Source organism: Nuphar pumila, chromosome 5, assembly GCF_984573655.1.
Source record: "Nuphar pumila chromosome 5, dmNupPumi1.hap1.1, whole genome shotgun sequence".
In the NCBI taxonomy this organism is placed as follows: Eukaryota; Viridiplantae; Streptophyta; class Magnoliopsida; order Nymphaeales; family Nymphaeaceae; genus Nuphar; species Nuphar pumila.
This window is the reverse complement of record NC_143253.1, coordinates 107,945,010-107,957,889: the sequence shown is the minus strand read 5'-3', so window position 1 is coordinate 107,957,889 and position 12,880 is coordinate 107,945,010. Positions and strand designations below refer to the sequence as shown.

The 12,880-nt window shown below is 36.2% G+C and overlaps 1 protein-coding gene across 2 annotated transcripts; it reads left to right on the top strand.

Moving 5' to 3' along the window:
• The first annotated feature begins 4,527 nt into the window (after nt 1–4,527).
• LOC149838056 (WD repeat-containing protein ATCSA-1-like) lies at nt 4,528–12,564 on the top strand. 2 transcript variants are annotated; one of them, XM_090006343.1, is made up of 9 exons: nt 4,528–5,219; nt 6,741–6,998; nt 7,098–7,257; nt 7,683–7,858; nt 9,985–10,225; nt 11,588–11,742; nt 11,838–11,927; nt 12,018–12,089; nt 12,348–12,564. In XM_090006343.1, the coding sequence occupies exons 1-9, from the start codon at nt 5,070–5,072 to the stop codon at nt 12,387–12,389; spliced, it is 1,344 nt and encodes a 447-aa protein (XP_089862469.1). In that variant the 5' UTR covers nt 4,528–5,069; the 3' UTR covers nt 12,390–12,564. The 2 variants fall into 2 exon arrangements, with proteins under 2 accessions (XP_089862469.1, XP_089862470.1); XM_090006344.1 differs by lacking the exon at nt 11,838–11,927 and having other exon boundaries at nt 4,569–5,219.
• Nucleotides 12,565–12,880: the final 316 nt, after the last annotated feature.

Sequence of the window (12,880 nt, the reverse complement as noted above, 5' to 3'; positions counted from 1 at the left end):
AAAATCAAGCATTTATAACACATTTGTATGGTAAGATTTGAGGAAAAACATTAAAAAAAAACTTCAAAAACCTGATAGACTAGGGTAGGCACGGATGGAAGTAGGTCACCTGTTTTTGTTCGCCAAAGTCTATCTTCAAACTTGGCTATTGATGCGCACACAGAAACACGCGTACACATACTTGGCCAACTATGTCAACTCTATTGGCCCATCTAAGCAACAGTGTACCTGGTTTTGGGACCCACACCCTACACATCATGTGCAGAAAAGATGCTCTACAATCCTCTAATACAATTATACACACGATATGTCTTCCACAATGTGGTTTCATATGCCTACAATTCGCACTAGAATCCAAAGTATCACGTACCAGGGAATCAAAAGAAGCTTCAAAATGCAAACCCTAGTGAATTTCTCAAGGATGTATCCAACCTATCTAGTTTTTATTGGTGTTGCCACAACATTGTTATGTTTTCAAAATGATTTTTTTTTTGTTTCCTAATTTTCATTTTTAGCTAATAACATCTTATTGTTTATATCGTAATTCCTTTTTTAAATATTTATTTATATGTCAACTCGTGAATTCATGTTTCTCCATTTTTTTTTATTAATTACATGATTTAGTTCTTGTAAACTTTGTTATTTTTCATATGAAATATCAAATATAAACTTCCACTAGGTTTATTATACCAAAAAATGACCCTAATATTGTCTTTGTAAATTGGTGCATTCTCACAAAAACCTAAAAAAAATTCTCTATATGTTTAACATCATTGATTCTTGACTTATTTAGGAGCATTTTATTCTTCACAATATATTTGGGTGAACCTCTTAAAGTCCTCACAATTATGTTGCGAACCTCCTTACGTTCACACAAATATATTACAAACCTTCAAATATGATTAAAACCTCTCAAGAGGTGACGTTCAGACAAATATATTGTGAACCAATGAATATGGTTAAAATTATCGAAGATATTTAAAATATATTTGTGCAGATCTCTTGACGTTCGCACAAATATATTGTAAACCTCCAAATATAATTTAAAATCACTGAATAAATTTGTGATATATTTGTACAGTGACGTCCATGCAAATATGTTGCGAACCTCCAAATATATTTGCACGAACCTTTTAACATTCTCACAAACATACTGCAAACTTTCAAATATTTTTAAAATCATCAGAGACTTTTTATGAAACCTCTGATGAAAAAAGTATTGCACTTTTCTATGTGCTCTCCTTGTCCTGTGTGGAAGCAGTGGAGTTGCCAAAAAAAAAACACTGCATTGAGAATGGTGTCGGCCACCTAGAGACTTAGATTTTTGAACAACTCTATCTTCAACACCAGGTATTTGCAACAGGTGGAAATGATGTTTCAAGCATTTTTGATACTTGGTGATTGTTGCTTAAATGATCCCAACACAAACTATTAGCCAATTGGCCTAAACCAAATTGACTCGATCCAATTGACTCGATCCAACTGTTGAGTTGGATCAAGTCTATTATGGCTTAGGGTATTATTGCACTTCACAATGACAAAAAAAAAATTGTGTTTTCCATATTATTGTTTTATGGAAAATAAAAAATAAAAAAGGGGTATTATTGCATCACAAGTAAGGGGTGCTTTGGTCATTAATTTCAAGCAGGAATCATGATGATGTGAACTTTGGGCCGGCCCAACCAGTTTGTCCCTTTCCCACCAACATTTTCCTCCGTAGAGAACATGGAAAAGAAAATATTTTTTAAAAATGCTTTTTCATAGTGGAATTCACAAAAGTACAGTAAAGGGCACTTTCTTCCTTCTGCACACTCATAGTTGTAACTTGTAATTAGAAACTCAATCGGACCCATTATTTTGAGTGGATCGGAGAGCTTGGTGCGGATTCAATATCCAGACTTCACACCTAGCCTGTGATTTTGAAACTCTTCTTCACGGGCATATATATATTTATAATCTAGTCAGTAGTTACAGATTGGAATGGGTCGAGCCAAATTGATCCGGATCCGATATCCAGACCACTCAATATAACTCATTTTTGACCCGCAAACAACAATTCACACGAGATGGAACTAAAAAAATCAAGTTCCCCATGTCATGCTTCCAGTTGCAGCAGGAGTTAATGAAAAAAAAAGATTAGTAAATTTAGGGAAAGAAATACTACTGGTTATGAATGTGGCTGTAGAACTGCAGGGCTTAATTTGTTAACTCAATCCATTGTTAAGATATCGCATTTTATATTGAAATTTTCATTTTCAATAAAATGTGTAATATTCGTCAGTTTTGATAGAGTGAGAGGGATGCAAGCGGATCAGATCCAGACAAGTCACCAATCCAGATCAGATTCATATGAAATAAGATCAGACACAGGCTTCCGATTTATCTTTTTGGACTGCTTTGAGTTGGGACTATTACCGTTGTTGGATCGATGTTTGAATATGGAACGAATCCGGTGTGTTTGTTATTACATTAAAATGCCTCTTTTACCCGTTTTTTTTGGATCCGGCATTGCCATGTCAAATTTGGATCCACATTCAACTGTGCCTAGTTGGATCTTATTCTGATCTGAATGAATTTTGGGCTTATGTTGCTCAGAGGTCATATTCGGATTCGAATCAACCACGATGAAAATCCCATTTGCTCCCGCCGTGGCTTCATCCGAATATTTTCCAACTTTAGGGGTACTTTGATAAATTTCTTCGGGGTTTCCGTTAGGACGGAAGAAGGGAGGGAAATTAGGTGTTCAGCCGAGCTCCAAACTTTTTTTATTGGTCAAGGACGGAAAAGAGCTTGAATTCTAAATTCTTCATTTGCGAGTTTGACTTATGGAAATAACAAAATTGCCACTTCAAGTATGGATTTGGATCCACTTCGTACTTTTTTGCACAACCCCGGTAAAACTTATCCGGACTGGTTTGCATAGACAATTTGTTTCTTCCTACTACCAGCCATGTTTTGCAAATCTAACGTCCATCATAAAAAAAAAAAAAGATCGATTCGTTAGGCCTTGAAAATGGTTACGATTCAGGTGAATTGGCTGATTCGGATTCGGATTCGGAGCAGAATCAGCTAGCTTTCAACCAGAAAATGACACGTGTCATAAAACTATTAAATACGATTTAAAAACATAAAAAATATTTTCAACCATTATTTAAAAATTTTAAAAAAATATGCCGAATCAGCCTTATACCGTATCGACATTTAACCGATACGATACGAATTGACCGATTCATTTCGATACCGATACATTGATTTGTCAGGAATAGGCTGTCGGATTGTTCTATTGATTTTTTATTACAAAATACAATTTTATAAGCCTAAAAATTTTATGAATTTTCGAAACGTTGAACTTTTTAACTGTGCGAAAACCTGTTCAGAAACAGTAATCGAATAATTCAAGTTTTTTTTTTTTTTTTGAGAAACGAATAATTTAAGAGTTGTTCCCCACCCACTAACCACACATGTAGATCACATCATATTAAAAAAAAAATGAAAATTTTAGAAAAATACTCCAACTTACCTCGGTGTGGTAGTTCCTTTGTACACTAATTTTGGTGACATGACGTGTCTCGTGTCATTCTCGTGTCCGTGTGTCGTAAAGAGCACCAGGCCCATATTGCTCAACAAAGGAAATCGAATTTGTGATTAAGTCGAAAAGGCATCACAAATAAGGTCTAGATCGGTCTGACTTTAGGTCTTGTTCTCTCTCAAGGCTAGCTGGACCAAGCCCATCGAGCCCGATGGTTCAACCATGAACCAAACACATCTAGGTCTGATAGGTAAGCGAACCCATCGAAACCAACTAGCTTAACTGGAAAGTGGATCGCATAGAAATTTATGGTGGGATTAGCCCGATAGCCACGCAGCAAGACTACTAGATGAGTGGACTTTAGAAACTTGGCCAAATTTATTAATGAACCAAACCTCAAGTTCGAGCCTCAGACTATGAGTTTGACTTTGACTGCTGGGTCAAAGGTGCCAATACGAGAGCTGATTGACTTCATGGAAGTTGCTACTAGACCAACTGAAAGAGTGTAGGTTTGACTGAGCTAATCAAGCTCATTTTTTCTTGAGCTGGGCCAGTCTGGCTAGGTTCAGGGTCAAACATTGCGTTCAAGGGGTTAAGTCAAACCAGGCCAATTTCTCTCTCTCTCAAATCTCGTTCTAGGCAAAATATGGACAAAGAAAAATATCCGATATCTGAAAAATGTGGTTTTTGAGAAAATTTGGAGAAAATATTGGCGTTGTGAAAAATAAAGAATATATATATATATATATATATATATATATATATATATATATATATATATATATATATATATATATATATATATATATATTATTAAAGAAAATATAAACAATATAGAAAAATAAAATTTTGTTTTGATATAGTTATTAACGTTATAAATCATCGTATCTTAAAAGTATGGGATATTTTAGAAATATGGATTCAATTGGGCACCGACCGAGTCGCCCTTCGCATTTTGCACATATCACGATAATATCCAGATATTATCACCGATATTTGTTGCTCTCTCTCTCTCTCTCTTCTCTCTCCGAGTCTCAGGGTCGCCGAGAAGAAGAAGGAAGATCACTTACGGCGAAATTCCGATCGAAAATCAGGATCACTGATTGAGATCAGAGCCAGAATCGTTGGAGAAGCAAGCCGTGGAATAAATTTCCGTCCGGGCAGAACCTGGCCTTCCAAAAACAAGGAGGAACAACTCGCCGGAAATCGTGAAAATTCGACTGAAACCCGGAATCGTGATCATCGGAAAGGAAAGGAAAAATTTTCCGCTCGAAATCGTCGGGTTCTCGGCTTTCAGAGAAGCGCAGAGTCGTTGGATTGGGAAAAGAGAGGGTTTTGCGTCCCAGATCGTGGAACTTTATCGTCGGAGGATGACCGACTGACGGAATAATCGAGGAGGCGCGTCGACAACTCCGGCCGGGAATCCTCCGGTAATTCGGCTTCGGATCGTGGTCGGAATCTCCGGGCAGGAGGAAGACGGCTGGGATTTCTGATAACGAAGGGAGGGCGGATCCGTCGAAGATGCACCTTGGCCTGAGAAATGTTGAAAGAGGTCGTGAATAGAGAGATTGGGAGATCGAGGCCTTCCTCCTTCTCGAATCGGGTGCGTGCGTCTCGTCTCTCCTCCCTCAATCTCTCTAACAACAAGGAAATCGTTAGCTTGCATAAGGGTGCTGTCAACACGCTCCAGGTGATCCTCATCCCATTCTTCTTATAGAATTTTGACTGTGTTGTTTTTTTCGTTTCAAAAATGGTATTTTTACGCTTCATATGGTTGAATTTTGGTCCAAAAAAATACTGTTTCATTGGAAAATTTCATCATCTGAAGAATTAAGTTCTATTGCTAGATGATTTGATTAAGTTGAGTTTAAGAATTCGCTTAATAAAGTTCAATTTGATGGCGTTGGTTATGATTTGTGGGAATTTGGGAATTTATGATTTTGGTGGCTGATGGATGAGATGAAACTAAGGTTGCCAAAGAGGGAAACGCAATCGGGAAGCGGTGTGGGAAGTGGAAGCGAGAACTGATATGAACCCTTAAGTGTAGGGAAAAAGATGTTCAGCAATTACATAATAACCAATAGCAAATAACATATTAACTTAAGCTAGGGGAATCTATGAATTCTATGCAAAATAGTACACAATAGTATGCATGCTCTCATAATGAAATACAAATTCTGAACACTTTTACTTTGGCTTAAGCCTTAATCTTTTAAATCAATTGCCTAAAGATACTTGAGTTTATGAAAAATAGATACATCTTTTTTATGTTAAAAAAGTTATGAAAATGGACTAATCCTTTATGATTTATCCCTCAATCTATGTAACATGGTACTTGTAGAAGGCTGCGGTGCCCATGTTGACCAACAGTGCAACATTGTTACTGGTACAAGGCATGCTTGGTTTTGAAACAACACGGTATCGATAGCATTCAACATGCACTCAGTCTTTCATGTCCATATTCTGAATTTTGTCAACATTGACTGAGTCATGTTTTCATTTTGTGTTAATGTTCATAACATTCTTGTGCTTTTTTTCTTTTTCCTTTTTTTTTGTTCGTGTGTGTGTATGTGTAAGTGTGTTATTTTTAGTGGAAGTATAATTCTTTAGTTCAAAATCAGGTTTTTTCCTCCAAAAAAGAAAAAAAAAGATTCATGTCTTTGAAAGTCTGATTCACATAACGTACAAGCAAACTTTGTAAATGCCTAACTTTTAGTTTTTTTTAAAGTGGTTCGGGTCAGCAAACTTCTAGGATATGTAGAGGCTTCTGATAGTTATGGAATGAACATCTTTTGTTTAAGTTCTGGATGATCTTTCAGGAGGAGAGTGTGATGAGCTCTTCATAGATGCATGTGTGTGTGACCATACCGTGACCTTCACAAGGCAATAATGCTTTGTGGTACCTTTGAGGCCTAACATATTTCCTTAGCCTTAACTCCCTTTACTTGTTTTTAGGAGCCCTGAGGTGGCTTCTTGCACAACTAGTCGGGCCCTTTATTGTCCACCAACACCAGGACCTTGTCATTGAGCTTCCACTTAGATGTTTTATAATGATGAATGTTATATAAGAGTTTCTGCAATAACCTAAAAAATCCCAATGCTCTCAATTCCATTCATTTTTTGGTTGAGTTTGAATTCGTTTAGTTAGTTTTATTTTATGCAACTTTTTTATAACAAGTTAACAACTAATGTCACTTGATCTCATTGTTAGGTTGACTTGACAGAAGGCCGCTATTTGCTATCAGGTGCATCAGATGGATCTGCTGCGGTTTATGACATACAACATGCCACATGTTATGAAGCAAACACAGTTGCAAAACATCGACCGCTTTTTGTCGTTGACAAGCATCTTCAATGTGGTCATAGCTATGCTATATCATCAGCTGTTTGGTACCCTGTTGACACTGGGCTGTTTGTTACGGGCTCATATGATCAGTATGTTAAAGTTTGGGACACAAATACAACACAGGTTTGGCCATGTCTTGACCAATTTTCTGAATGAGACTGTTTAATCTCCCTACCCCTTTATCCATAGGTTTGTGATTTTGTTATTTTCATGGTTGTGTAGGTGGAAATGAATTTCAAAATGCCTGGAAAAGTTTATGGCATTGCAATGTCCTCAATTGCAACGTCTCATATGTTAATTGCTAGTGGGACTGAAGATGTTCAAGTTCGCCTGTGTGATATTGCTTCTGGAGCATTCACTCACACATTGTCTGGACACCGAGGTACTGATTGTTACCTAAAGATTGCGACCTTTCTGCATTAAAATATACTCACTTGTTCCTTAGGACCGAAAAATTGGGGTTCCTAGTTATTATTGACTGCGCAGGGGTTTCAATTGATTTTTTCCTCTTATACATGCCTAAATTACTTTTAACCTACAAGATATGGAAGGTGCGATATAAGCAGTAGACAGGCTATGGAACTAAAAGTGTTTTATAAATGCTTAGACCAGAAGTGTTTATGGTTGATATACAACATGCAACTTGTTGACTTTTCTTTGTATACTTGGTTTGAGTAGATGTTGCATAACTTTTCAGTGCCAATTGTTATTCCAGATATTTCTTTCCCCATTTCTTATAACATGTACCATCTGTTGCACCTTGCATTTTTGAGTAACTTATTTTCAATTACATGTGGTTGATGGCAGCTGGTGTTTTCTCTGTGCAATGGTCCAAATCAAATGAATGGGTTTTAGTGACTGGAGGATGTGATGGTGCTATTCGCTTTTGGGACATCAGAAGAGCAGGCTGTTTTCGTGTTTTGGATCAGTTCCAGACTCAGTTTGGACGACGACCACCTATCTCTGGGAGCATATCATCAAAAGTATATTCTCCTGCTATTTTATTGTGTCCAATGCAGACAATACTGTGAAAATTTGTGCATGTCATTACAGAATACTCCAGGATAACAAACAGGAAAGTAATTCATAATCATGGCAAAGAAGACACTTACAGTGTGCTAATGTTGTTCAATGCTGCATAGTAGCATAGGGGAAGTCCTCTGGCAGTTGGCTTTGGACATCTGCGTTAACTAGATGCCAACTAGTCTGGCGGCATCTTGTGTGTTATCATTTTGTTTTTGTTGTATTTCTGTTTCTTATCTTTGATTCTTATTTAGCTGTGGAAATAAAAATATATTTTACTTTTGATAATATCAAATATTCTGCAATTAGCAGGCAATTCTATTAGTTAGAGAAACACTTTTTTTTTCTTTTCCAGTTAGAGGAATGCATTTGCATTTGCAGGTGTAGAAGCAGCATAACCCTAAGTTAAGAGGAAGAAACTATACAATATTGTATAAAACCACACATGAACCTGTAAAATGAAAATTCTCCGTCAACTAGATTATGTTAGTAGGATTAGCTATGCTCTCGCACACTCTGTTTGGAACTTGGTGCCTTCTGAAGCTATATGCACTATGTTGTAAATGTCATACAACAATACTGAATGTGGTGCCTTCATGAATTACCTCATAGTGTCAATTGTTTGGATGAATGGTCAGGCAAGGCAGTTGCTAATTTGTTATTGATTCAAAAAATACTGCACTATCAGCCTTCCCTCATCAATACTGAATGTTATAATACACCATTTTAGCCAGCATGATCAGCCTCCAGTTGTATCCACCTGAGGCTCATCTATCAGCTGTTTCCTTGTTTTTAAACATAAAACATTTACAATTAGTACTAGGATTGTCTACGTTCCCTCCACTCTAAGATATGACAAGCTCACCCTGTATGCTTCTTTCCCATTGAAATTCTTTCTCTTACTAAACATATACATCCTTGAGGGTTTTTTTTTGTCTTTCTTAATTTCAGGGAGCCATTTCTCACCTCTCCCATACCACAATTGCCTCATAAAAATGATTTGACCATAAACTTGCATGATCTTCTCTGACTTTTTTTTTGGGGGTTCCATTGTCAATTCATCTTTCCCTGTCAATACTTTCACACTCCCTGTTGCTTTTTTGACAGTCCATTTTTGCTCTTTGGCCTCTGCATTTGAGTAGTTGAAACACCAAGGAAACTTCTCTTTCCAAGGTTGACCAAGATTACTCTCTTAGACAGATTAAGAGAGGAATTCAAAGTCGTCAAAATCCTCAGCCCACTGTAGCAGCAGTAGTTTGATGTGAGTGTGCTGATATCATCATGCAGACATAACTGCTGACAGACTGACTCTCAACTCTTGATAAGCAGGACATCATCAAATTGTCAACCAATGCCATCTGTGTGTATTTAATCTATTCTTGATATTGGTTCTTAAGAGACCAAGCTGATGATGAAGTTGCATGCCTGAAATATGATTTAGAGTTTGTCTTTGCCTTACGTGAATATATCTAGAGTTTGCCTTGTATATAAGTTCTTTATGTCTGTACATCCACAAAATAAAGCATCACATATAGACCAAGCCTATACAAATTGTTGTGACATGGTAAGAAAGTCTGAAATGAATGTTTATTTTTCTATTTTCTTACCTTCTCTTTATTTTCTTAAAATTTTTCCGGTTTAAACTATGGTAATGTGGTGAGGAACACAAACGTGTCCATTTGGTTTTTTTGTTTTTTATATAAAGGAAAAGATTCATCTTCATAATATGAAAAAGTATTCTGCTTCCTTATTGTAATGCTCATGCAATGGTCTACAAAAAGGATGGAGTTTTGGACTTAAGAGAGTCTGCAGCCAGAAAGGCTAGGCCTTATGCATGCTGAGACAATTTTTAAAAGTGCAAATGGTTTTCTTCTTTTTTCACTTCATATTATGAGAATGGCAAGTGCTAACATGTGGCTTTCTTATAAAGGGCCTGTGAAGAATGTAGTTGGTTTCTCTTGCTTTATATGGTTTTAGCTTTTTGTGTGCTTAACTGATCACTTGTTAGCTCATAATAAAATGTTATGCATCCCAGACTGGGTCTTTGAGAATGCCTACAGCTAATTAACTTTGTATTGCATATCAGTGGTCAGGACCCCAACCCCAAGATTCAAGCTACTCTGTAACAGCACGGATACCACAAAAACGAATAACCATTGCAAAGGGAACAAAACAGTCATGGTCCCTCTATAACGGTCAACCTAAGGGGTCTGTAATTCAGCGATTACATCCTGGGATGTCTTCCACTCATAATCGTGCAACAGCTCATTTTGGTGCTGTGACAGGACTAAAGATAACAGAAGATGGAATGTATTTACTGAGTTCAGGTCGATGATGAATCCTTCTAATTTAATTTCAGATTGTGATCATCTTACTTTCACAATAACTATGAAAAAGTATTGATATAGTCACTGACAGAAATTCGTGCTTAGTTTCATGTTGTGCATATTTATAAAATATTATAGATTGAACTTTCTTGGCAAGGCTATATTATTGATCTGCTATTCTGTTTTTCTTTGTTGTTCTGAACATTATTACATAAACCAGTCTTATCAACTTTACCATCATTGGTATTTCATAATCAGAATAATCAATATGATTTTCAAAATTAAAAAAATCATCAGATTAACTTAATTGGATGTTTATATGTGATTTTAGGTCTGTATCATGTATGAATGTTTCAATAGATGCTTAAAGGTCCAGTTTTTGAGCAATTTTTTGGTGTTACCCTATGCTCTCATAGTGAAACAGTAGAAAATTAGCTTGAAGTACAATAGATAGATGCTTCATGCAGCAGCAGAGGGCAGTGAATGAGTTGCTAGAGTACTTTGAAGGAGTTTCAAATGATTCAATGCGAAAGTGGTTCATGTTTTCCTTTACATGCAACTCTTGAAACTTGTGTTGTTTAGAGGATGAATAATCTCATTTTTCTGTTGTTCAAGGGGTTGATGTCTGCTTCTAAGTGTTAGACATGTTGGTATCAGTACAGAGCTAGACTTTAGATTGGAAAAATCGCAACTTGATTCATCCTTTAAGGTGTTTGTTTTAATATAACCTCTTATATGAGATGCTAACTTATGTTCACAAACTTTATTTTGATTCATCTTCTGCTTCAGTTATGCGTCTTTTACAGTGATTATCATGACATGAGGTTTATTATGGTGATGGACACTAATTTGTTTTGTTAGAGTATATTGTCATGCTAATAACTACATAGATTTTACACATGATATGCAAACACATGTTGCCTTATCTTGTGTTATAACTTTTTGAAAGTTAAGCCTTGCTTGTATGCTTGTTTTGCTGTAACTCTGTCCCACATCCTAGTAACGTAGGTCCTGATTGATATGTGAGTTTTATAAGATCTGATATAGGTTGCTTGAAGCCAACCAGGTTCGATACTCATTATTAATTCGGGCCAAATAGAGTACACTTCTTAACACGTTGAAGTGTTAGGTTTGTTAGTGCCGCAGTCAGGTCATTCCATTCCAAACTGTGGCATTAGACTATTTGACAAGATATCTCACTTATATTATGCATCAACAAATTTATCATTCTGCAACTTACTGAAGTTCCAGATTTTGTTGCTGTGCTTACTGATTTTTTTAGTGTATATGGATATTGTTTCTGTTGAAATTTTGGTCCTTTTTTTTGGTGGTTGCTGAAACCCGATCTATCTTCTTTTGTAGGCACTGATTCAAGATTAAGATTGTGGGACATTGAATCTGGCTGCAACACTTTGGTAAACTATGATGCTTTGCGGTTCCAAAGTAAAAAGAGTATACAACTGGCTGTTACATCAGATTTATCACTTGTGTTTGTTCCATGTACAACATCTGTGAAGGTATGTTCAACTTTATGCATCTTCTTTATATCTCAAATGAAGTTCCACTGCTGAAGCTGTGAAAGTCCCCAATTATGACTTTTGATATGTCTCAGGCATATGATATATGGTCAGGCAAATTATTCTCGACATTTCATGGTCATTATGAATGTGTAAACTGTTGTTGCTATAGTTCATCAGATCAGGTGCTTCTTTTTTGTCTCATGGAATTATAAATGCTTATGCTCTATGATATAATACTTCTACAAGCTAATCTTTTCAGTTATTGGTTACAGGAATTATACACAGGGAGCAATGACAGACAAATTCTCGTATGGTCTCCACCTGTTTCTGCACCTGTGGAAGAGGTAAATAGTCTTTAATAATGAGACTGGGAAATGGCTTTTTTACATGGACTAAAATTAGAAATAAAATAGTGAACAATCTGAGTAGCTTCTCTGAAAATGGATACATGGGCCAATTTTTGGGTTGGTTATTAGATTTTTCAAGTTATTTTCTATCATGAAAATTATCTCAATCAAATCTGAGTCCTGTGCTTAGGTTTCCTTGTAGTATGAAACTTGAATTGTATTTTGTATAACATGTGGAATGATATTAATGGACAGGAACCAGAATCCTTGACTGATCGTGATAATTGGAGTGATTAAGCTCAGGATCTTGGAAACCAGTGGGTGTTTACTTTGCGAAACCTTCTCATTTGATTATGTTGTATATTAAACAGACACTTTGTGCATACTTTATACTTGTTTGAAACAGATTGTTGTCTATCTGTGATGTCTTTTTTATTTTCAATTCCCAAGCTGGGGATTGCCCCTTGTGCAATTCATTTATCTTTTAGATCCCTTTTTTCCTTATCCATAAAAGACCAGCCTAGATGTTTCTTCTATTGGAATTAGATGTCATTAAGGTTTTGAAACCTGAGCTCTGAGTTTACATGCAAGTAGGCCATCTGAAGGATCTCTGTCATTGTCGTGGGGAACATGATTGATTTCCAAATCTTTTGTAACTATTGACAAATTCTGGTGAAATCAATAATGCCTTGAACTAATGAATTATGTTTTTTGACTTTTCTTAGACAAGTTCCATACCGTTCAACCTCCATTATGACTTCACAGTGTGTTGATAAGTTTTCTTAACT